Source organism: Danio rerio, chromosome 7, assembly GCF_049306965.1.
Source record: "Danio rerio strain Tuebingen ecotype United States chromosome 7, GRCz12tu, whole genome shotgun sequence".
Classification (NCBI taxonomy): Eukaryota; Metazoa; Chordata; class Actinopteri; order Cypriniformes; family Danionidae; genus Danio; species Danio rerio.
Genome location: NC_133182.1, coordinates 34,998,146 through 35,025,528, shown reverse-complemented (window position 1 = coordinate 35,025,528; position 27,383 = coordinate 34,998,146). Strand labels below are relative to the sequence as shown.

Sequence of the window (27,383 nt, the reverse complement as noted above, 5' to 3'; positions counted from 1 at the left end):
TGGATATACTGGAAACTTTCAGCAGGAAGTTTCCAGTATATGTTTAATATGTTTGACATATTTAAAAAAAAAAAAGTAAGAAAAAATTACCAACACTAAACTTTTAAACATATTCTGTATATTTTAAACATTTTTTCAAACATTCACCTAAATTGATTATTTCAATCTGAAAACATTTGTATCAAAATGTATCAAAACATATGTATGTAAATATAAAATTGCTATTATTGCAAATTTTAAATTATGAGCAGTTAATAGAATCTTTAATGCATTCCCTTTCTTAGTCAGCTAAGTGATTTCTTCCTGTTATTATTGTAGTATTGTTTGGAATTAGAAGTAGTAAAGAATGATCAAAAGTGAACTTGAAAGTGCAATAAATATCTCTTATCTGTTTTGGTTATATAAGGCGATATAATGAAGTTGTTTGCTTTTATGTACTAATCACTGAATTAACTTCTCAAAAAATGACTTTATTGACCTTCGGCAGTGTTTAACTGAAGGGCAGTTTTGATTTCAGACCTTGTGTTTGGCATATTATGTACAGTATATGGTTTTGTTAAAATAAAACCTAAAACCTCATTACCCCTAGTCAAACATCTGCCAAATAGATGTATTGAACTCACATTTGACGGAGCCCATCTCTGTAATAAAGCATTTATTTAGAATTTCACATTTGACAAATTTTGTAACGGCACAAATTTAGCAAAGGCCTGTTTCATTTTTCTGTCGGTTACACAACGATTTTCTTGAGCAAACTGCATCAAGATATGTCGCATTCAGTCTGAGGCAGCTCTCAAAACTTGAAGATTACAGGCATTCAGAAGAGAAATGGGTTTTTGTAAAGGAAATCTTTTTAATAAGTTCTCAAATATATCAAATGATTTAAAACGCATACTTTGATTTAAGCTTTATGGGATTCTGTTTGATCTTTCAGCCTGTCCTTCCTTTACACTTGTTTGTCGTGTTGTACCTAAGGTCCCTCGCTCTCCTCAGAGTCCCCGCTTCACTTCCTTCCCCTTCTTTTAGTCCCCAAGGCCCTGTTGCACAATTTACCCTCGGGCCGTTGTGTAATTAAAAGTGTGTCTGACAGCTGGATGGTTGTACATGTGTGTGCGTCTTAGTTGTGGCGAATCACAGATGAGGCTCTGAGAATATCAGTGGCTAAGATGATGAGCGTATTTTGATTCACCACAGCAATTATACTTTCAGTCATGTAAACGATGGCTTCCTCTGCTTCAAAGATGCAGTTTTGCCCAAAAACAGTTGAATTAAAAAATGCCAAGTTATATACAGTTAAAGTCAGAATTATTAGCTATCCTAAGTTATTAGCCCCCCTGTATATTTTCCCTAAATTCCTAAACATAATAGTTTAGATACCTAATTGATTTCTTTTATTTTTGCCCTGAATTAAGCTGAATACCAGTTTCTTGAAAAATATCTATTAAAATGTACTGTACATTTTACTAGATATTTTTCAACATACTGATATTCAGCTTAATTTGCAATTTAATGGCGCATAAAAGACATGCAAATAAAGCAGTGTTTTCATCCAATGAGTCAAAGAGAACAAAATCACTTCCTGATTAACTGGCGGCAAATATTAAAAGTAAAAAACGGACTTTGCAGCAGTAGGAGAAGCTACGTCAATGTTTTCTTTATTTAATAAATGACTTGCGCCTCAGAGGGCAATGCAGATATGCAATAACAGTTGGTGGTGTTTGAAGATGTGAGACCCATAGCACAGACGCTCTTGACTATTCTGGAAATAATTAATAATGTAATAACACTAATACCTAAATGGTTAAGGCGTTTTTGAATGACCAAAACAACATTTTAGGGTGTTGTAGGGTGCACACTTGGTTCAATTGCCTGGACTGAACACAAGTTTAATTGCCTGACACAACCCCTGGTTTGTGTTCAAATTGTGTCTTTTCCATTTGAACCCCGGTACGCTTGCATCATCAAGCTGCTGTTTTGTGTACAGCTATTGCTGTAGGTGACGGCCACGAAAGCAAATTGTCAAATTGGAGACGTCCACATATCACGGTCATTCTGCTTTTACTAAATGTTTGAATTTTTACTAAAACCAAAACACAGAGAGCCAGTTGCGTTTATCTGCCGCAAAAAAAACAAAAAAAAAAACATTCAAAATGTTAAGAACATCACATAAAGTCTGCAGAAGTCATTTTTGACAAGCCACCGCAATCTCAAGGCAATTCGTAACTTTTTAATTTAGTGGCTTATTCGTGTTAATTCGTACAATCTAATTCGTACAATTTAGGACAATTTGCTCATTAGCCAATGACGGTTGGAGTTAGTGGTAAGGTTGGGTGCCACGCCTCCTTTTTGAAATCGTACATTTTTGTATGACTGAACTCGTACGAATTAGCCACTAAACTGACAAACCACCTTTTTCAGGCAGACGCGAGTACAGTTCACGGGTGCGCACCTGAGTTCAGAATACTTGCATTTTCAAAATTTATTTGCATCTTGCTCTTTCCATCAATCGTTTTTATGTGCATGTCCAAAATGTGCATAAAAAATAGGCGGATAGAAACATGGCTATTGTATTACAGGGGTTTGTCATGTAGACAATCGAAAAAAATGTTGCTTAAGATGACTAATAATATTGACTTAAAATGTTTTTAAAAATTGTTAAAAAAATTAAAACTGCCTTTATTCCAGCTGAAATAAAACAAATAAGACTTTTTAAAAAGAAAAAAATATTCTAGGAAATGCTGTGAAATACTCATTGCTTTGTTAAACATCTTTTGGGAAATATTCGATTAAAAAAAAGTCACAGGAGGGCTAATCATTTTTACTTTAACTGTACAAATACATTTTCATTTCTTTATTTATTGATAGATTTTTTGTTTTTTTGCTGTAATAAAACCAATGGTTCCGCGACTAGGGTAGCATAATGATCCAGCAAGAGAAATATTCACAGACATGGTCCTATAATGATGCCAAGGTCACCCTTTTAGTGTCGCTCATCAAAAAGTTCTTCGGTTTCTGTCTGCTCTGTGGCTCACTTTGATCTCAGGTTCAGATACGGTACCTACTGGCAAAAAGTGCTGTTTGTGCTTGATTTATAAAGCGAGGCATGAGGTCTGTATTTACATTTCTGCCAATCATAAGCTACTTTGTAATGTAAACTGCAGTTGGTCAGGTGTAAGATGCGAAAGCAACTGTATTGCTCTGTCTATTTCAGCTGTGATTGACAAGGTTGCGGCTAAATGAACCTGAGGCGTTCCCTCTGCCGGCTGAGCTTTGTTTATCCTGTAATGTTATCACAGCATGGGATGGTTTAATTAGGGAGCTTTATTTAGAAAGCAAACATACGTTCATGTTGGCTTAGGCTGCCATCACCTAGCACAGCGGACATCCGCAGCTTGTTGGTGATGTAACTGGCTGCAGAAGCGGGCCCACAGCAGTGACTCCACGGCATTGGTGAAATAGCAGGCAGAAAGCTGTGAATAAGACCAGGAATAATTAAACACTTTGAAAACAAGGAATCTAATGTTTCTTTAGAGTGGATGATCTTGAAAAGTGCGCAAATGTTTTTTTTATATGAGAGTAGGTTTTCTTTTTGAAGACCAAACATTATTAAAGACAGAAAACGCTGCAGATTGAATTCAAATATTGCCTAATATCATAAGTGCGTTATGTTATTATGCCTGTTAGGGAGCCAGAAAAAGGCATTTGTTTTTCTCAGATGGCTTCTTTTTGAAGACATGCATAGATTCCATCATGAGACATGTCACAGCTTTTGTTCTAACTTAACTTGTTCTATCTTACTTTCCCTATAAGATAATCTGCATTGATGATCAGCATTTCACAATTTATTGCCCCCTTTTTATCTGTTTTTGGAAACCTAAAGCAATTTCTAAAAAAATTACTGTCCAGTCTTTAGATTATTTATGCAATGATGTTGAATGGTGGATGTTTTTAAAAACCATTCTATTCACTTTAAAACATTATGTAAGAATGATAATTATGAATTGTAAAAATATGATTTTTTCACATAATATGTGTGTGTGCTGTGTATATTTATTTTGTATATAAATATACACAAAGGCATGCACATATTTGAAAAAAGTGCTCAATTGTGTGTGTGTGTGTGTGTGTGTGTATATATATATATATGTGTGTGTGTGTGTGTGTGTGTGTGTGTGTGTATGTATGTATACACACACACACAATTTAGCACTTTTTTACAGTACAGTAAAAATGTAAAAATTGTGAAATGTTCAAAACTGTTTAAAAGTAGTTTATCATTTCATTTAATCATTTATTCCAGTAATTTAAGGATGAATTTTTAGCTTCATTATTATTATTATTATTATTAATATTATTATTTAATAATTTTCTTATTGTTGTTGTTGTTTTTGTTGTTATTTTTATCATTATAATTATTAATGGTAATCGTACCAAAAGCTATACTGACTAGTGTAATAATTTCATTTAAAACTACAATAAGAAAGCAGTTGATTAAAATTTTTATAAATATTTACTAAAATAAAAAAAAAAATACATTTAATAAATGCTGGCTTGATCAACAGAATAAGTTTCTTTAAAAAAAAGGGTTGAAAATGACCCATACTATTGTTCAGTAATGTAAATGATGCAAATGATATATCAGTTTAAATATACAGTATGTACCAAAAAATGTTTTGCATAGGTTTGTATTTTATGCTCAGCGCTAAAATTTTTTACTAAATAATAAGCAAAACAGAATTGTTTTATTTTTTCTGTATCTTCGTTGTTTTTAAGTCTTAGCAACTCATGTGTTTTGCAGTATGCAGAATGATTCATCAGTTCTGGGTCTGTTACAACTGAGCAATGTTTTCTTGTTTCTTGGAAGGATGACTAGTCATCTTTTTTCACTTCCTAAAGCAACAGTTTAGCTTGTTTAAAAAACTGTGCTACTGTAGAAATCATTTTGGAAAATAATGTATCTATTGTCAGCCGGATATGCCTAGTGGTTTGATGCAGCTGCACTCACAGCAACCAGAGTTTAATTCCTTGGCCGAACTCACTCCCACTTTTACTGTCCTATCAACAAAAACATGCACATATTTACCCCAAGAAATCATCTATTTATAGGCAAAATAACAACAAAAAGCAATGTAAAGCTGCAACAAACAGTTATTAATTATTCCACTGAATATTTTGAACAAACCAATAAAATAAATAAACAAATCTAATTATTCAATTCATGGCCACAATCAAACTGACTCAAAACAAAACGCACAGCCTATTTATGGAGCGTATTTAATTATCGTCTCCCCTTACTCTAAACAGTAAGCTAATGTTTTGTTCTTCTACTGCTACTCGATATAAAAATGCTTGTTGCTAAACTGTTTTGAAAGCAGCAAAGTATGCCTAATAAAAGAAAACTGCAAATCAACATTTGCTCCGTGTGCGAGGGAAATGACCACAGAAAGCCCAGCTGTCCTCTTTCAACTCAGTCCGATTGACTGAGCATTCAGCATCGACTAATGAGACACACATACTGTATGCGCACACACTCCTATGCACTCCCAGCTTAGACAAAGGCAGAAACACACAGCCACAAACATTCAGTCATGCACACACACACACACACACAAACACACACACACACACACACACACATAGACTCGCTGTGTTCCTCTTTGTGTTCTTAAGTAGCTGGCTACAGTTGTGCGCTACAGAGATGTTGGTGCTACAGGTGTGGGCTGCTCTGTGCGGCTTGCGTCAGAGACTCAGTGTTTAGAAGTGACGGCTCTGTGCCAACAGTTCTTAGAAACCGGCAGTGTTAGGAGGCAGCTTGTTTGGCCAAGCGGGAACTCTTATTTTCAGTCTTCATCTGTCAGTTTTGATTTATAGTGATTTTTTTTTTTTTTGTTGAACTGATTGTAATTTTTTTTTGGCCCGGATGTTTTGGAGAGACTGTTCAATGTTTGATCTGTTGAGGAAACATTACGTTTCTGTGAGTGTGTTCTACATAGGGAACTCCGGATTAGGTTACACTCAATACTATAGGCTCGATACGCACACAGAAGCACTCAGGTCAGGATGTTGTGTAAGCAATTTCAGGAATTGACCCTCTTTAAGGCAGGTGTATCGTATGGCCTGAAGTTCACGCAAGCTGCCTGTACAGTGGACAAAATGTAAATGATGTCCGATGTCACCGTGTATTTGGGTCAATGACAGGATGTCCCATTTTGGCTTTGACAATAGATTTGTAAATGTGTTATTTTTCATACATATAAAGTATAGTATATAGGTTGTAACTTGTATTTCTTTCTCGTTTGTGTACATAAAATGTTTCAATATTGATGATATTCTTTTAAAGGACTTGTTTCTGAATCTATGCCTTATTAGTTTACTTTGATTCCTCAGTTTATGATTCTTTGGAACTGCTATGGGAACTGGACCTAGGAGTTCTGTTTAATTCTGACGATAGGTCCAAGATCTGTGATGGTATTTTTCCAAAATGCACCTCAATTTCCGACATGAACAACATTTAAAATTTTTCCAAAGAATTTATTTTACACCTGTTTGTCTGCATAAAATGTAGCATCCAACCATTTTGGAGAAGGGTTCATTCTGCAATCCGGGAGATGATTGAAAAATGTTTCATTTTCTCCCCCTCACTTTTTTGCTGAATGACATTCCTGAAGACCTTTTTGACTTAGAGCTCAAACCTCTGTTTACAACTCTTACATTTCTGCCTATGAAATGTATATTATTAAAATGATCTACTTCTCAAATTCCAACTATTCCTATGTGGAGTTCTCAGTTGCAGTTTCCTTTAGAGAAACTAACTTATGACCACAAACGGGACAAATTTAGGAGACTTTGGGAACCTCTCCAATCGTTTCTATACAAACTCTGTATTTTTTATTTATTTAAATTTTTTTAAAGATAGTTCTGGCTTCTTTTGTTTTGATTATTATTATTTTTTGTTAAACAAACACATTTGTAGATTTTATTTAATTGGCAGTGCTTCAGGTTTGTTTGTTTGTTTGTTTGTTTGTCTGATTGTTTTACTATTTGAAAATACTTTACAAAAATATTGATATAATGTGATCAAGTGTAACTTAATATTTGTGAAAAAATTAAATTTCATACTCTAAGTTGTACCAAAGACTATAGAATACACAAGACGTGTCACTCGTACCTTTTTGAGTGGGGAAAAATTTAACTGTCAATATGGTGAATAAAGCCCCACCTACTAGTACAGGGGTCAATCATCGATCGCTATATGGTAAATAAAGCCCACCTTCTAGTACAGTAGCCAATCAGTGATCACTATAGACTGACAGTACTCCAGAGGAGGGGCTCAGACCAGACGTGAGTTTCTGCAGAATTTGTCTGATTTAGATGTTAAACCATTTAAATTGAAGCATTACTAATTAAACATTCTGACATATGTAAAAATATAAAGCTGTGTTACACACTTTTTTGCTGCTATTTCTTTTTTCTCTGAGCCATTTGCATGTTTGACATTCTCACAATGTCTTTAATATCAAATTTTGAGTTGTCAAATGATTTTCACAAAGCATCAGCAAAACAAATGACTTCGGAGAGAAGCTGGGGAAAGCAAAACATCACGTGCAAATACAGTAGGAAAATGATGTGGCGCAAGACTAGAAAATGCCAAAATGGAAGAAAAGAAGATGCTGTTTATTTAAGCTGGAGTCATTAAATGTTGTCACATCCTCAAGTGAGCATTTGTCTTACAGCAAGTTCTCAATAAACTGAAATGGGTACCTGAAATAAATAAGTGAGTGAGTCTTTGTAGTACATTGTACAAGTGCATTCCTCAGCCAATAAATTACTCAGATGTCATTGCTAAATCACACAGCACAGATGATTACAACCTGATGTTGATCCATCTACCGCAAGCATCCCTTAAATAATATTAAAGCATCTGCCTTCATCTTTCCTCTGTGGTGGTGGACAATTTCAAATAGTTGCATTGTAGGTTTCAGGTAGGTTAGGAGAACCATTCGGCTTTAGAGAACTCCATGTTTCATATTTGCTTACCTGAATTATTTATGTCTACATCATTATTACCAGTGTAATAAAGGGGTTGAGTACTTTTAATAAATTTACTTTCCTGTGATTGGTTCCCATCTCATATCTGTTCAGGGAATCATTTATTCATTCATTCAATTTCCTTTGGCTTGGTCCCATATTTAGTTGATCATAGGTGACCCCATGAAATTGAACTGCCTATTCCCGTACACGTATTATATAGTGGATGCCCTTCCAGCTGCAATCCAGTATTGGGAAGCACCCATAAACTCTCACATTCTCACACGCACACACTTATACACTGCAGTTTTGTTTACTTTAGGGCACTGTAAAATGCTATGAAGTAAAAGTAAAAAGTGGCTTAAAAATGAACTAAATAAACAATCTGTGCAAAATTACAAGTTGATTAAAAAAGGTTAAGTGAACTAAACAGTTCCTTTCATTTTTTTTTTAAGTAACTAATCGCTCTTGCATTTGTGTGCTGGCACAGTTTCTGTCACAGATTTCTCTGTGCCGCCTGATCCAATATTGACTTCTTTAAGCACCTCAACGTGCACACAAACACACAAACACACTGCACCAGGTAAGGACGGTGGATCTCACCTCTGGGTGACTTTACTGGTGAAAGCCTGTGTATTAGTAGTGTCACGGACTGGGCAAGACATTGAGTGCTTCTCAGCGCACTGCAGCGATTTCCCACTATTATTAGCTTAGGAACAGCAAAGCCTCTTAGGGCTCTTTATTTAACCAGATAGCCAGTCTGAAGTGAAGCTGAACCATGTCTGTTAGCAGCGAGACACTGGGTCTCCACTCCTCATAAGATTGCTTTTGCTTTTCTCATCATAGATTATTACTGAGGCAGGTTTTGTGACCCCACTCTGAGGAGGTTTGGAGCTGGATGAAAAGGTTTCTATGAAGGTCAATCAGCCGGCACATTGTTTAAGTGCTAAATTAGGGTTTGTTGTTGTAAGTAATCTCAAACCGTATTAGTCACGACTCACGATACTACACTTTTGCAGTTTCCCTCATTTCCTTTCAGCAGATGTTTTCTTGGTTGATCTGGGTCAGGTTTACTTTTATTGACATGTTCAACAGGCATAAGGTAGCAGAAACTAATTTTGTGTGTGTGTATGCTAATGCTGCACGATATTGGAAAAAAAACTGACATTGCTATATTTAACTTGTCTAAAATACTTGTATGATATTGAATATAATTTCAAAAGATGAAATTAAACAGGTCTTTTCAAATTCAACATTTTAGATATGATTTTGTAGGGGAGAGCATCCACAAAAAAAAGTTAAATAAATCACTCACAAACATTGATAAACACAAAAGAGCAATGATACTGTACAAATAAAATGGACAATGCTTTATGATTTTCAATTTAAAAAATTATGTTTAATGTAATTTTTTATATATTTTAAATAAAATTATTACTTTTAATAATCAAATGTAACATTGTCTTTATCATATACATACCAAATGTCCCCACAAGTAAAACAATGGCAGTACATTTTTACCTTGTCGATCGTCAGTCTGTATGTTTATGGAAAGTCCCAATAAAGATGTGTGTGAGTTTAAAAGGCAACAATCATTTCTCAAACCTTTTGAATACACATTACCTGAAAGAAATCGTTATTTTAGCATGCTGGATTAAAATTGACCAAAAGTGAAAGATATTTGTACTGAGGTCCTATTTTTGTTAAATAAATGCTGTTTTTTTTTTCATTTTTCTATTCAACAAGGAATTCTGTAACAAAAATGTTGTTCACACAATAATATTAAACTACAGAAGAGAACCCTTTTCAATGTACTGTAGATAATAATACAAAAAAAATAAAAACATTTCATGATCTCCAATCAGCATGATGTGTAATTGGTGTAATGGATTCTGATAAAACTTTGCCGTCCCATTAATTAGTTGCATTTTAAAACATAAAAATGGAAAGCGATTGTCAGAAATTGCATCATTATTTAGCAAAATTACAATTTTTTTGCTCTTTTTGATCAAATAAATACAGTCTTACCTTTTTTTCATACAAATTAGTGCTGAGCAAAGATTAATTGCGATTAATTGCCTTCAAAATAACATTTTGTTTTGACATATCTGTTTTATGTATTTATTATATATAAGTGATACACAAACTATTTAAAACTATTCTGTTACAGAAATATTTAAATGTATATATATTTTGTTTATAAATTTCTTTATAACTAAATATAAATATGTTCTCAATTATATATGCATAGATACAGTATATGTATTTTTATAAACGCCAGAAACACACATATTTTGTCAAAACAAAATCATTTGGATGCGATTAATCTTTTCTCAGCAGTAATAAAAATATATAAATACTTACCAACCACAAACCATAAAACATTTGTTTAGAACCATGTAAACATTTGTGAAAAATGAATGTCAATATTAAAAATTGCTTGACTGTTTTTATTATAGGCAGAGTGAAACAGCAGAACATGCTTCAGTGTGAGAATTAAGCACCGTGCCACTGAAGCCTCAGTGCTTTTTCTGCTTTTTCTGAGGGATGATGCAGATGTCACAGCACAAAATTTATCTCCATCATTTGAGCTGATGGCCAGTGGACGGTCACACTGCTTTCATCATCGCATTCGTTAGCTCTGCAAGGGAGTCTGGGAGGTCTTTTAGGGGAACAAGCTGTTCCTGGAGAGATAGTTTTGGTGCTCATCATTTCTTTTCTCTTAGTCTCTTCTCTGTTTCACATTATGTGCTATCATTATGTTTTTTTTTTTAAATATATATTTCTTTTTCCATTCATTTATTCAAGTTTTAACATTATTAGTGTTTTTTTTTATTTTATTTATTTTTTTGCTTTTTTTCTTCTCTCAGGAGCTTTTTTTCTTCTCTCATGATCGCCCATTGCAGGGTACATTTGTTTCCTGTCCAGAACATAGACTAACAAGAGCAGGAACTGGTGTCATCAGACTTTATATAGCTTTTTTTTTCAAATTCATGTTGAGCAATCTGAAAATTCAAAGGATGTGTCAATAGCATATTTACTGTGACAGATCCCTGTTAAAACTATCACTCCCCACTTAGGAACCTGACATTTTTATAAAACTGCTCTTCATTGTATTGTTTACCTTTCTTATCTTTACTGTGATAGCCAGTGATGTTTTTATGGCATATTGCAATGCTATACTATATATATTATATGTATATTAGTTTGTATTATGCTATGACTATTGTTTAATATAATATATAGTTTAAATTTAAAATAGTTTTTGTATTAGTTAAATTGCTTTGTTCACCCAAAACAAGCGAAAATTGTCATCATTTACTCACCCTCCACTTTTTCCAAAAAATATTTTCAAGAGTTTTGTTCTTCTGTTGAACACAGGGTTTGGAATCCACTTGAGGGTGAGTAAATGGTGAGTATATTTTCATTTTTGGGTGAACTATATGCATACTTATTAAGCTATTATACCTGTTAACACACCAGTGCTTCCATGCAGTTGTCCAATAAGCAAATAAGCATCACAGCAGATGGCTTTTGTAGGTTGGTCCTGATAATGATGATGAATTGATTACTTTTAAAAAATATACTGTATATTAAAATGATACAAATACATCTGACAAACAAATGATCACAAACCTTCTCCAACAATTATTGGGCATTACTTGATTTTAGTTTATGTTTTCAGTTTTTGCGTTAGACAATAATATTAGGAGTATGATTTGAGAACTAGGTAAATTCTTTCCCAGATTATCTCATCCTACCAAAACTACTGGAAGTGTCCAAACTGAGCCTTATGAAACACTCAACCTATTTATGACCCTGCTTTTCTGCTGTTCACAGCACCCTTCATCTGTCTCTATTAGTGTCTTTTTCTCCCTTATTTCATCTCTCCGTCATTGTATTTATTCATGGTACTATGCTAATGAACTGGCTGCCATTGTTTGCTGGATTAATCGAGACCTCTTCAGCCTCATAAATGAAATTCAGACGGAAATTCTGGGGTAAAAACAATCGCTTTGCTTTTGCTTTTTGATGATTTTTTTTTTTTTGGTCTGAAGAATAAGTGTTAGTGAAATTTTTAACCTCGATACAATACCTTAAAAATATTGATATTCGATACCATTTTCAAACTACAAATGTAAAAAAAAACACAACAGTATACATTACAAATTTTGGTCTCACTTTACAATAAGGTTCATTAGTTAATGTTAATTGATGCATTTACTAACATGAACAAACAATGAACAATACATTTACTACTGTATTTGTTCATGTTAGTTAACGTTATATTTAAAATATTTAAAAGTAAACCAAAATCAGTGGAGTCCTATATAATCATATCTTATTTATTAATTAAATTAGTAAATTGGAAATTAGTTTATTATTAACTCATAATAACAAAGATTTATAAATACTTTTTATTTCTATTGCATAATTCTCATTAATTGTAGATAATGTGGTCACTTATGCAATAAACATATATATATTTTTGCATTTATTTTACATCTATGCACATACAAGCTATGCTAAACACTTGCATTTCCCTGTTTACCATAATGCTGTTTGTGTGCGTTGACCTGCTCGCTGAAACATTCATTTTCCTTCAGCTTGGTTCGTTATTTATTAGGGGTCGCCAAAGTGGAATGAGCTGCTAACTATTCTGGCTAGTTGGCTACCACCAACTCTGTTTTACACAGCGGATGCCCTTCCAGCTGCAACCCAGTACTGGGAAACACCCATACACTCTGACATTCACACACATACACTAAAAACTATTTTATTTACCCAATTCACCTATACCACATGTCTTTGAACTGTGGGGTAAACCGGAGCCCTCAGAGGAAACCCATGCGAACATAGGGAGAACATGCAAACTCAACACAGAAATGTCAACTGGCCCAACCGGGATTCATACCAGGGATCTTTTTGCTGTAAGGTGACAGTGCTAACTACTGAGCCACCATGCCGCTTCACCGAAACATATTGAGAGTATGTTACTGAACTTTCAGTGTTTTAAACTACCATTTAGCACAACCATACTCAAGTCAATGTATGTTTTTACCTGTTTTTGGCATTTCGTTTGTTTGTTGTTTGTCTAAAACTCTGATTACCCTGAGGGAGATTACAAAACTCATATCAACACTTTACTTGGTTGTCTTGTTTAATGCATCATTGATCCTGTAATGTGAGCAGTTACCAATCTTTCAAAACTGGTCTACGTGTCAGTCTTTCAGGTGCTTTCGCTAAACCTGTTGCATCAACGCATTTAGTTAACAATGAACTGTAGCAACGCCTGCATTTTGGCCTCTCTGTGGCCCTAGGCTTTCCTTGTTAAGTTTTCCTTGACCAAATCTGGTCGTATAGGGGTTCTGCACTTGTCATTGGATGCCAGGGAGATGGGGCTGTGCAGGAAGTGACCTAACATGAGAAGAGAGAAAGAGTGAGAGAACAATGTCTGTATTACTAATCAAAAGAAAAATCATATTTTTAAATATTTCAGTATCAATAAACACTCACTGGACACTTTATTAGGCACACCTTACTAGTACCGGGTTGCAGGTCTTGACATTAACTTTTTTGTTAATCAGCCACTGTGGCTAGTAGTTTTCCAACATTGCTATCCACTTGCCATTTCACTTGCCACAATTTTATTGTTGGGAAATTATATTTTATACACATAAATATGACTTTGACATGCTAAAATTACCAGATTTAGATTTTGCGTTATCTCCACATGCCTCCTTATTTTACTTTTTGTGTGTCGTGTATGAGCTTGCTCAATAATCATGAGCTAATAGGTCATGGTTTCATAGTATTACAATTAGTTGATTATAATAATTTAACTAGTTTATTATTAAAATAGTCACGAAGCTCAAAATGAAGGATTTACCAAATTTATCTCTGACCACATCAAACATAAACAATTAGTTATTTCTTAGCAACAAATTTTAAATGTGTCAAAACAAGCTAAATATAGTACACTATACCTTTTATTTAACAAAACATATGCACAGTAATCTGTCCTGGCTAAAAGTCCCAGATCACCACCAGTTAGCCTAACTACACATAAATGAGAAGTTACTCTCCCATTAAAGCAATGTTATTGTAAAAAATGATAATTAAATCATCTTAACGCAAAAGAAAGCAGGTAAAAAAACATACCGTGTAATAATGAAAGGATGATCACACACACACGGTTAACATTAGACCCATAAATAATCTGTTCATAAAATAGTTAAAGCAACTAGTGCTGCTTACAAAAAGACAAATCTGGAATTCTTGAAAGCAGCAAGACTGTGGGTGAATGTTCATCACTTTTTGTCTAGTCTATTTAAAATAGAACCGATCACGTTAGTTATGTTTCTAGACACAGTTGCTTCACGCAAGGAAACAGGAGCGCGCGCGCGTTTTAAACAGCCACAGTCTCATTCGGTGATCACCTGCTTTCTATTGCTCGCGCAAACACAATTATTTTTTGTCAGTTGTGCTGCTTGTCAATTCTAAGATCGCCTTGGACCATCCTTATTGTCGAACCCTTCTTTTAAGAATTATTATCCAGGAAAATTATTTTGAACCAGCCAAAGCGGCTTGTGGGAGTGTCTGTCTTACCGCTGAAACTTACCCGCATTTGTTGGGTTGGCGGATGTTAATGTCAAGCCCTGCCGGGTTGGACCTCCTTTTGTCTTCAGAACTGCCTTAATCCTTCGTGGCATAGATTCAACAAGTTACTGGAAATATTCCTGAGATTTTGGTCCATATTGACATGATAGCATCACACAGTTTCTGCAGATTTGTGAGCTGCACATCCATAATGCGAATCTCCCATTCCACCACATCCCAAAGGTGCTCTATTGGATTGAGACTGGTGACTGTGGAGGCCATTTGAGTACAGTGTCATGTTCAAGAAACAGGTCTGAGATGATTCACGCTCAATTGGTACCAATGAGTCCAAAGTGTGCCAAGAATATATCCCCCACACCATTACACCACCATCAATCTGAACCATTGATACAAGGCTGGATGGATCCATGCTTTCATGTTGTTGATGCCAAATTCTTACCTTACCATCCGAATGTCGCAGCAGAAAGCGAGACTCATCAGACCAGGCCATGTTTTTCTGATCTTCTATTGTCCAATTTTGGTGAGCCTGTGCGAATTGTAGCCTCAGTTTCCTGCTCTTAACTGACAGGAGTGGTACCCGGTCTGATTAAACATTTGCTTTAACAAACAGTTGGACAGGTGTACCTAATAAAGTGGTCGGTGAGTATGTATATCGAAACATTAATATTTTTGACCGCACTATGAAAAAAATTGTTACAGGATCTTTGAAGTCCATCACAGCAGTGTGCGTCAGATTCCCCAATGCCCAATGCTCCGTTTCCCTTCAGGTCAGAGTTCACCACTGGATTGACATGTCGAGTCTTGTGCGACACACAAGTTTGTCCCCTTTTCTGTCTGTCTGGCTCTGTCATCACAAATAGGCACGTCTTATGACAGAGGGGAGTGCGGAGCATCTATAAATAAATCGATCAGATGGAGAGCGAGGGGTAAAAATAGAGAAACGAGAAATGGGGTAGAGAAGCATAATTTAATGAGAATCCGAAAGAAGAAATGGTACCAAGCGAGCCAGCAAATAGACAGTGCTGTAAGTCAGAGAAAGGTCAGGATCTATTTACATAACCTTATGCTTTCATTCAGAATGGTTAAGCAGTGGAGAATCAAGAATATGTTGAATAAAACTCAATCGTGTTTAATTGTGAAAACATCATCTTGTTTGGTATTCAGCTTGTAGAAAGCCATCTGACTGAGTGCTGTTCGCTGCTGTCTGGCCCTGTCAGGCTCCTCTGCCCAGTCACTGGGAGCTCATCAATAACCTTTAATAGACCACAGGCACAAAATGCTCTGTGGGTGTGTGTCTGTACAGTATTAGTACATAATAGCCATCTCTGTGTGCGTGTGTGTGTGTGTGTTTGAGCTGGCGTTATTAATAGGGTCGGTCTCTATGTGGTGACAGGCTAAAGCATGCGCCTATGTGCAAATTTGTTTCCCGTGCGTTTTTTTGTGCACGTCCTGAGATGGATGACATGTGCACGGGTTATTCCTCTCTGGATTTGAGCCCATCTGTCGCCCCACCCTAAACATTTTCCCCATTGACTAACCCACCGGCGCTCTGTCTCATTATGTTGGCTTTGAAATAGATCTGGCTCTATGGATCTTGCCGTCTCACTCTCTATCTGTGCTTCTCACCTCTGCGTCCCCTCGCGCCGATGCTGAGATATCAGTACTGTTTGTTCTATAATGCCCGTATTGTTAACCTGTTGCCAGTGTTGTAGCGTCTGCAGATTCCCCAGTGGCTTGTTTGCAGCTATAGCCCAAGTCTTTCCTTTTCAAGGCTATCAGAACAGCAGTCCAATAAAGGAAAGGGAGAGAGAGGAGAGAAAATAGCCTGTTCTCTTTCATCTCGCTTATCAGCAGACAGAGACGGAGACCTTGAAGTGCCTCAATAGGCAGTAATTATTTATGTGTATTAGTTATACAAGCTATTACACTCAACCTCGGTAAACGTCATGCAGTTTCTATAAGGGACTTATTTAATACACATCCTGTCTGTGTTTGTATTGAACAGCTAAATGGGAGTGTTGGTTTTTGTGGCTGTGTGTTCCTAGAAATGTAGGATTTGTTTCTCCAGAGTGTTCATGCTTTGCAAGAGCACACACACATGGTGAAAATGTAATAAATGTTTGAATTTCGTCCATATTTAACAATATCACATAATTTTTTCTCTAAAAAAAATATTTGAAGCAATGCTTGTATTATGAAATAACCTCATTTGAAGAGAACACCAAATCAAAATCCCATCTTTGGCTAATACCATGCATACACTAAAAATAAAATTGATCTAAATATCAATAATGTAATGGCAGAGCTGTACTTTGTTTTGTTATGTTAGTGTTTACATTATGAAGAAAGATTGAACTGGCTAGTGGCTACACTTTGCTGATGTTTGTTTTTTTATCCTTTGTTTCCTGTCTCTTTCACATGTTCTGATTTTTTATTTCTCATTATCATTGTAGATTTGGAAACGGATGACAACACATCATTTTACATCCTCAACGTGGGCCAACCCCCTTCACTGGTGAACCAATCGCATGGTATCCAGCGTCATGGAGGCCCGCCCCCGTCTCAGTTCATCAGCTCCTCCCCTTCACTGCAGGCCCTCCACAAAATCTACGAGCCCAGCTATGAGCCTCAGGACTCTAAATACACACCCACAGGAGTGGGCGGAGGAGGGAACGGGCCACCAAAAGCCTTTGAATGTCCCAGCATCCAGATCACCTCCATCTCTCCAAGCTGCCAGCAGGAGATGGAGGCCAGCGAGGATGAGATGCGATCGAAGGGTCCGGATGGAGATTACCATGACAGACCTCTGTCTCGGGACCATCTGTACCTCCCACTAGATCACTCTTATCGAGATTCGTCCCTGAGCCCGAGCCCATGTAGCAGCCTTTCCTCTCGTAGCTGGTTTTCAGATGCCTCGTCCTGTGAATCCATCTCTCATGTGTATGATGACGTGGATTCAGAACTGAATGAAGCAGCAGCACGTTTCACCCTGGGCTCACCGCTCACCTCACCCGGCTGCTCTCCACAAACTGGCACACAGGAGGAAGTTTGGCAGCAGCAGCACCATCATCATCACCCAGCCTTCGCTCACTCCCTTTCTCATTCGCACGGTCATTCTTTGTCACCTCGTCAGTCGCCCTGCCACTCGCCCCGCACCAGCGTCACCGATGAGAACTGGCTGAGCCCTCGCTCCCCTTCACGGCCCTCTTCTCGCCCAACATCGCCCTGTGGGAAGAGACGCCACTCCAGTGCTGATATTTGCTACCTGGGCTCTTTATCACCCCATCACTCCCCAACAGCCACTCCAGGCCCTTCACCCAGGGGCAGCGTGACTGAGGACACGTGGATAGGTAGCCCGTCCATGGGCGTATCTCCTTTCCAATGTTGCCCCTCTGAAGCTGACATCCCCTCCAAAACAAGGAAGACGTCCCAGGACTGTACAGCAGCAATTCAGCCTGGGAAAGGTGACCTGAGCATGGATGATTCTGGGAATGGGTCTCCTTTGCTTGACTCGCCTGCTGAGGACTCCATGCATGGATTAAAGAAAGATGGTTCTGGAGAGCAGTTTCTTTCTGTCCCATCTCACTTCACATGGAACAAACCCAAACCAGGACACACTCCTATTTTCAGGTAAGCCCCTGCTCTGATTTGAAGAAACACAAGAGTAAAGGTTATTGAGTTTGAGTTAAGCTCTTCTTTTGTTACAGTTGCTCATGTTTGTAGAGCACAGGGCTTCCTATAGGTTTGATGTATACTTTCCTTGGTTGCCGAATTGAAACACCATTTAACCACATCACATAAAAAGTTATCTATATGTGACAAACAAAACCTAATTAAATTTAAACAATATGTTTATTTATTATGTAATAAAATAAAATCAACAAATTAATAAAATAATTAGCAAATGAAAAATAAATGACAGAAAAGGGAATAAAAACAGACAATATCTCTAAAAGTTATAATAATTATAAGATTAAAACATGCCGAATATTTTAGGCAAACCAACTGATTGACTAATGGTGTACATATATTTTGCAGCCAGATTAGACAAGTCATTTTATTTGGTGCGGTTGATGGCTAAGGGGTGTCGTGGACAAGCGGGGTGAGGGTATTGCTGATGATAGTGAAGAGGGTTGGGGAGTCGCTGAAGAAAGTGAAAGTAGACAGTGGATAGGGCAGGGGGGCGGTTGCCGAGATGGATCGGTAAAATGAGCTGCCGGATCAGATTTCAAAAGTTCCAGATCCGGCGTGTTCCGGCACAAATTAAGCCCTGGGTCTCGCACACACAGAATGAAATGGGTAAACGAGAATTTCCACTACTTTATCGTTTGCAGATGTTTGATTATATTGAGCGGATACAAAAAAGTATAAAAGAATGTTGATAATTGTAAAAAAAAAATAATAATAAAATTGTGAAGCTAAATATACTTGGGAGGCCGTTAATATACCTGGGCGGCCCGCCCAATTAAAGTCTATGTTTGGGAAACACTGGAACAGCGACTCTTAATCCTGGCCCTCGCAACCTCTAGAACTGCTTGTTTTGCATGTCTCTTGTTTAACCTGCCTGATTTAGATGACAAACTTACACAAACACTGCAAAAAATGTTTCTCTTACTTAGATTGTTTGTCTTGTTTCTAGTCCAATTTAGGGATGCTCTGTTTAGGATTTCTGCAGCCGATACTGAGTAACGATTTTTTTGTCATGGTGATCGACTGATACCGAATAACTATTCTGATGCTTCAAGCTTTGTAATGCCTTGAGCACATTTTCCCTCTAAATATGAACCTTACGGGAAGATCTCGCCTTACCTAAGAGAATAAATTAAAATATCTGCATATAATTCCTTAAACACATCCCTTATGACTATTTAGACGTGAACATGTTGGCCAGAAACAGCTTTACAGAAAACAATTCTTTTTTTTTTGTTTAGGCAATGTATAATATACACGAGTGCTTGTGTGTCTTCCTCTGCTTGTAAACTCAGAAACAAACACCTGCGATCGGGTCATGAGATCGGTCATATTGGCGAGTACCGATGAAGACATGAAATGTTATTATCGACCGATACCAATTTTCAGCCGATCGATTGGAGCATCCCTGGTCTAAATATTTAAACATTCTTAATTCAATAAACTTTTCAGGACAAGCAAAAATATGGTCTCGTTTTAAGAAACAATATGTCAAAATAGAGTGAGTTTTTCCTTAAAACAAGCTAAATAATCTGCTAGTAGGGTAAGCAAGTTAATCTTGTTATTCGTTTTGACATTAGATTAATTTGTTTACCCCACTGGCAGATTATTTTGCTTGTTTTGGATATTTGGACTAGAAACAAGACAAATAAGTAAGAAAAGCATTTTTTGCAGGGCAGAGAAATTCAAGAAGGCAATGCGTTGAGATTGACGTTCCCCAGATTGTGTTTACTTCTCTCTACTCCCTTCACATGGGAATTTGGCTGATCTTGAATTTTTTTCTTTCATTTTTTTGTGCTGTTACAGTAGTGTTTAGGATTATTTAACCATATTAATGTGATTGGCATCATGTCTACCACACCTTACTTTGCTTTCAAACAGAAATCATGGAAATATGTCCTATGATGTCCACTTCGCAGGGCACTTAAGATCAAAATGGAACAACCTCTGAAGCAGTAAGAGAAACATACAAAATATGCATAGCAGGGGGCCACAAAACCAGAATTGAGAACCGCTGGTGTAGAAAATAGCTTCCTTCCAAAGACCTAGTGAACTTGCTACTTCATTGTCAGTAGCCTTCTAAGGCAGCATCCTTACTGACAGAGAATCTCATGTAACTGATTTGGCAGGGACTTTTTTGATGGTCACTCACCACATAAATAGTGCTCAAAGCATAAGAGGCTAGGCATTCCAACTGGCATGAACAAGTGTTGAAATCCTGGCCAATATCACTAAATATATACATATATATATTTTGCAAATGAAAAGTCTATACTTTTAATACAATTTTATACTTTTTTGTCTTTTGCTCTGAATTGGTTATAATTATGATAAGGTTTGGTAATGATCATGTTTTTACAATATAATTATTCATCCTTTAAACAGGACATTAATATATAATGAATTCTACAGTATTGTGTGAATGTATGGGAGCATTCCTTGTTAATAATGTTTAGTAAATAAAACTTAAAGAGTTTTTTTAATTTAAAAGTAAATTGTGCTTAATTTGTTTTCAGAGAAACAGACAAGTTTTTTTATTTGTTGCATCCAAAGGTATGGAGCTAGATTAGACTCATTAATTTATGCAACAACAGCCAAATTCACATTAATGAAACCAAATTCTAATTTTCCACAGGAACCTGTTGAAATTGGTGAAGCAATGGTCAGAATGGTCTATGTATTGCAAAAAATACTTTTCTTACTTTTTTGTCTTGTTTTCTAGTCCAAATATCTAACAATTCTTAAATCAAGAAGCAAAAAATCTTCCAATGGGTTAAGCAAAATAACCTTGTTTTTTTGTTTTGACACATGATTTTTTTGTAGATGTGTGAACTTATACTGCTCTTGCGGTTCGGTTTAGTTACGATTATCATGCCATCAATTCGGTTCAATACAATATCAGTGCATCACGGTGCATTGATGATGCTTTCCATACACAGCTTTAAATTTTACATCACAGCACAATTCTTGTATTCAAATGTCAGATATATGTACTATTTGTAATTCTGCTCAAAGAAAACACTCTTGTTGGTGCCAATGGCGTAGTGGAAAGTGCAAACTCTCTTCTGGAATGTTAAAAACAAAACTCAAGTACATGCACAGAACAACATGAGCATTTAAAGCAAATAATCAAACGTAAATATTAATTTTTGAGCATTGTCAAGCAAGTTGTTAAACGCCTATGATTATTCAGAAAGGGCTGAAATTTGCTTAATGCATTGGCACTGCTCAGTGATGAGTAAAACTGATGTTAAACGGACATGGTGATTACACCTGATCCCTGATAGACATGGTGGAGAAAACCCGCTCTGCAGACATGCTCATGTCTAGACCCACAAGTATTGCTGTAACAGACAAGAGGACTGGAACGTCATGTCAGCAGGTCAGAGGGGCCACAGTGAGAGAGAGTTTACTTTAATTTTCTCCATAAATAGGGGCTTCTGCTGTAAGCTCAGAGTCAGTGAAAGACTGTCCAGCAAACACATGCAGTGAGTTTCTGCATTGTAATTATTCGCAGTCTCCTCCCTCGCCATAGTATTCTACCACGACACAGCGCATAGAAGATAATTGACTTCAGTATGTGATAACCAGTTTTGATCTATTACTAAACCAATAACAAATTGTCCGCCTCTGCATCGCAGTGCACTGAAGAAACAATTCATTTTGACACCCCTAATTTTTTGCTTACACCATTGGCAGGTTATTTTGCTTGTTTTAAGAGAAAAACTCACTTAATTTTGGCATATTATTTCTTAAAAGAAGACATTATGTTTTGCTTGTCCAAAATTGCTTCTTAATTTAAGAATATTTAGAAATTGGGACTAGAAGCAAAACACAAAATCAGTAAGAAAAGTATTTTTTGCAGTGTGTATACAAAGTTGCTCTGTTCTATTCATTTTATTCATCGTTTTCTATTACCTCAAATCAATTGAATTCATGCTAACTTGCTCAGAGGTAATATGCAATTAGCATGTAGCATAAGGCAGTTGAGTGAGCTGATGAGCAGAAAGAGTTATAATGTATCTGCTAACCGTATAAGATAGTGTGCGTGTGTGTGCCCATATTAGTCAGATGAAGACGGCCTACAGTATGTGTGTGCTCTGGCCTCTGTCACCATAAATCAGTAGAGCGTGTGGCTGTTGGTCGCAAACGTTTCCCTACCCACAATGATTCTTTTATCGACCACACCATCACAACACTCTTTTTAACTTCGTCAGCTCCCTTCATTAATAATCCACAAAATATAGTAAACACACTTGATTCCACCAGCAGTTACATAGTCCATGAAAAAAGCAAACAACCTGCTCTCACTCCTCAAAAACATGTCAAGAAGGTTCCAGCAAAGCAACACGTAGGAACAGTGTTGACTAACATCTTTATGAGCGTACCTTCATACAACAGAGACATGATACCTGATCCCTGATATATGAGCCTACTGCTCCTTGCCATAGGACCTGTACGTGTTTGTGTGTGTGTGTGTGTGTGTGTGTGCTGACTTCACTATCAATCAGCAGCAATAGAAAAATCTAGAAGCTTGTCTGGTTTAACAGATGAGTGCAAAATAAGGGTCTAGTTTTGACAGCCATCTTAAGTTAACACTTTCAGACTAACACACACATTCACCTGCCTGTTCTTACGTCTGGCTAATCTATCAAGTGTAGGTGATATTTTCATTTTAGTTTTTGCCTGTTACATTTTTTTCAATACGTTGATGTGTAATTAGCTGTCCTTGCTTGTAAAAGATAACACTGCTTCCAAATAAAGTCTCTTTAAGGCAAGTCATATTACTCTGCGGCCATCTTTGAAACTCCTCTGAATGGGGAAACACAGTCTGAATGGGGAAACATCAAATTCTGCAAGACTACTTGCAAGCTTATGATTACATTTCATGTTATGAATAACCAATAAAATTATCTGTCTAACTGTCTATTTAGTTTCATTTCTCACAAAATCTGCAGAAACTCACGTCTGGTCCAAGCCCCTTTTCTGGAGAATTGTCATTCTATAGTGATTGCTGATTGGCTCCTGTACTAGAATTCAAGGCTTCATTCACCATATTGACAGTTACACAAAAGTAAACGAGTGACATGTCTTCTATTTTCTGTAGTAGAGCTTAGAATGACCAAGAGGTGACACGCAATATAACTTTTTTTTTTCAACAGCAGCGCCCAGCAACAGCCCCAGATTCTGCCATTTTGGAGTTGCAGAATCTAGTCGGCTGTCCATTGGATCTTATTGCTGCCGCGATTGCAAGCAGCTGCTTTGTTTTTTATTTATTTATTTTAAAAGCTGAGATACAACCTGAAAGACGACAATGCAACACTTACTGTGACAATCATCAGCACTTTTAATAGTTTTTTTACAGACTTATAATATGTTGTAGTTCTATTGGAGTTTTTATTCCAAAATGGCCCCCGCACCATCTAGTGGCTGTTTCCCAAATTGCATTAGAGTTTCGCCTCTTGGCGATTCTATGCTCTTTGTATAGTCTTTGTTCCAGATTTCCAACATTTTGAAAGTAAACAAACTGCATTTTGTCACATGCAAAATAAAAACAGCTTACATTAATATTTTTGTCATTATATTATGCCGTATAAACACCATAGAACATTGATTTAGGGGATTTATTCTACTTTTACAATTTTGAAAGTAGTCTTATACTCAGAAAGTCAGTATTTTAAGGGATGCACTGGAATTAAAACTGTAGACCGAAAAAAAATTATGGATGCACTTTGGCTGAAAATAAATAATATATTTTTAAAGACTTTTTCAAATTTAACCTGTATGGCTTTAATTATACTGAATTCAAAAAACACGAGCCAATAAAAAACACATTTTGTTAGGAGTTTTATTATTTCAATGGATCCACAGCTCAAATCAGATCCGAATTTTCTACACTGAAATGAACGAAACTCCACGCAGCTCCCGGATTAATCTCCATTGGAAATGAATGACTTCCGGTCTGTCACTAGTCATTTGTCGTGTGCAGTGGAAAGGGGGCTTAACACTAATACTGAAACGGTTAAGGCATTTTTGTAATGACCAAAACAACAGTTCAAATGTTTTATCTCTTATAACAAAATCACAGGATCCTTTTTTAATGTGTATGCAGAAATTTGTTCGGTAAAAGTGTTTCCATCGTAGTTCATGCCCATCTTTTCCTATTAAATAAAAAGTTTATCCTACTCATCTAGGCACGTACGTTTTTATACGCACATTCAAAATGTGCAAACAGTAGGTAGATTCAAATATAGCTAATAAACGCACCATGAGGCGTCTTTTCACCAGTGTTGCCATGACAGCACTGTATCACTAATTCAAGCAGCAGGAATAATTACTAAATATAAATGTCTTGTCAATCCATTATTTAAATTTTTTTCTCTTTTGGACAAAACCAAAAAAGTACTCTACTGTATATACAGGTAAAGTCAGAATTATTAGCCCCCTTCAAATTTATTTCAAATTTTTAAATATTTTCCAAATGATGTTTAACAGAGCAAGGAGTTTTTTACATTATGTCTGATAATATTTTTTTCTTCTGGAAAAAGTCTTATTTTTTTATTTTGGCTAGAATAAAAGCAGTTTTTATTTATTTTTAAACACCATTTTAGGGACAAAATTATTAGCTCTTTTAATGCATTTTACCATTAAGATTTGTTTATTTTGACCATTGGAGTCACTCTGACTAGTATTTGATCAGTAGTTGTCAATGCAGAATAAAATTGAAATGGTTTAAATTGCAGATTTACAAACTCTGTGTGTGTGTGTGTGTGTGTGTGTGTGTGTGTGTGTGTGTGTGTGTGTGTGTGTGTGTGTGTGTGTGTGTGTGTGTGTGTGTGTGTGTGTGTGTGTGTGTGTGTGTGTGTTTATTTGTTATTTCTCTGTGTAGTCATAATAAAGTATATGAAATATAATTATGAAAAAAAAATTTTTTGTATATGCAAGAGTGTGAATGACAGGTGTTTTCTCCAAGTGAAGCTGTTTTGATGTCCACAGGCCACTAGGCCACTGTCATTAGGCCACTACCATCACACACATTCAGCCTTCTCATGTTTCCCCTGTCGATCCATCTCACGTTACCATGACAGCAGGGCATGTATGTCACCTTACAGGAGAGCAGTGATCAGTTAAGAGGATGTGGTAGAGAGAGCTAAACTGCGACAAAATAAAAAACAGTCCTTATTTTTCCATAGCATTTCCACATTCTTAATGGATATGGTATGGATACTTCACCCTAAAATGTTTTGAAATTTTCTCCCATTAATATCAATCCAATCTTGTTTTACTTTGTTTTTGTTTTGTTTTCTTCTCTCAGATGTCTCAAATGTATTGTTTTATAATGCTTTAGCTGTCAGCATACAGTATGTGTTCTGAAGCAAGTCAAACAGAGGTCTAGAATGGCATTAGGGTTAGTAAATGATAATAATAATAAAAAAAAAACATTCTGTCTAAAATGTCTTTTAAAAGACTTTGCACTGGACTTTTATGTTTTGATTGATTTTATTTGATAATCTGAACAAAAAATATACAAACAAGTCCAGTTAGACTAATTGATACATATTTTAAAAACTGTCAAAAAAAATACACAAAACAGCCACAGGCTTATTTTCATTGTGGTCCGCGATATTCTTAAGAAATGAATGAGCAAATCATAAATGAAGTGCAAACATCATCAGCTCAGCAACTCGGCACAACAAAATCCTCAACTTCAACTGTAAAACAACCACTTTTTAATTTCCCTTCTAAAAACACTCAATTTAAATCGCTTTAAAAATCGTGGGCAAAACATTCCAAGCAGCAGAGCTAGTACACAAAAAAGAATTTCTACCTGATTCACTCTTAAATCCACATGGATAAATATCCCTCCTACGCGCTCTTGTAGAATGACAGTGTACCTCACTAACTAAAACATAATAATTAAGAAAATATTTTGGGACCATTTTAATTTAAATCCTAAACACCATCCCTGATTTTTTTAATGCTTTTCTCAACTTTATTCTTTTCATCAAAGTAATGTAATACAATTCACATTTTAATAGAGGTAAAAAGATTTTATTTTAATTTAGTTTAGTTGAACTTTGAGCTGCGGATGACAATATCACAAGATGTCTGTTGGTTTTCTCTCATTACTTTGGTGTGATGTTATGTACATGCTACCTGTGCAAGCCAGTTGTTCTGGCTCCAAATTACGTTGTCTTATGTTTCACAGCAAAATGTTTCAAATATATGCATGCATCCTGAAGTGTTGCATACTTACTCACTGACAAGTATGTCTGGTTTTATATGTTGCTTTCATTTTTGTGGTCAACCTACGACCTGTACACTTTGCATTGTCTAACTAAACTCCTCGTACTGCTCTTGGTTTGTTCACAGAGCATCGAATCTGCCTCCCCTGGACTGGCCGTTGCCAAATCAGTATGGGCAGTATGAGCTAAAGATCGAGGTTCAACCTAAAGCACATCACAGAGCTCATTACGAGACCGAAGGCAGCCGAGGGGCCATCAAAGCCACGTCCGGGGGACACCCTATCATCAAGGTGAGTCTCCATGACGCCACTTTCTCTGGCTTCCTGTTTCCTGGCCAAATACAGTTGTTTTGCCACCAACTGTATGAGGGCTAAACTTGGTTTTGGATTGTCGAAACGAAGCCTCGTGGCCTTGATTTCTTAGTGCTCATTACGCTGGCCACAAAAGTGGGAACAGAGCACGATGCCATCCGTTCCCTCACAGGAAGCACAACTTGAGAGGCGAGACCACACAGAAAGCGTCTGCTGTGTGGCCTAGTAACCTCATTGCTGGTCATAAAATTCCTTTTACTGGATAGCAGCTAGTGAGCAAGTGTCTTTGTGTCATTTAGATAGAACAGCCATCTGACTTAATTTCCCTTTGCCTGCTTCTGTGCTACTTGTGCTAACGGTTCACCGGAGGGATCATGGGAGCGTGCTTCAGTACAGGTGATTGCATCATTTATGTAAAATGAAGCCCAATTAGTATCTCGCTGTATCATGTGGTAGTCCTGATCGGATAGGTAAACTTACCTGGCAA

General features: G+C 36.5%; 1 protein-coding gene across 2 annotated transcripts in view; it reads left to right on the top strand.

Moving 5' to 3' along the window:
* nfatc3a (nuclear factor of activated T cells 3a) overlaps positions 1-27,383 on the top strand; it is a 103,268-nt gene that overhangs the window by 9,911 nt on the left and 65,974 nt on the right. For both annotated transcript variants that reach the window (XM_685181.11, XM_068218457.2), the window contains exons 2-3: positions 17,103-18,279; positions 26,713-26,875. In XM_685181.11, coding sequence (XP_690273.4) covers positions 17,103-18,279; positions 26,713-26,875 — 1,340 coding nt within the window. The remainder of the gene's footprint in view (positions 1-17,102; positions 18,280-26,712; positions 26,876-27,383) is intronic.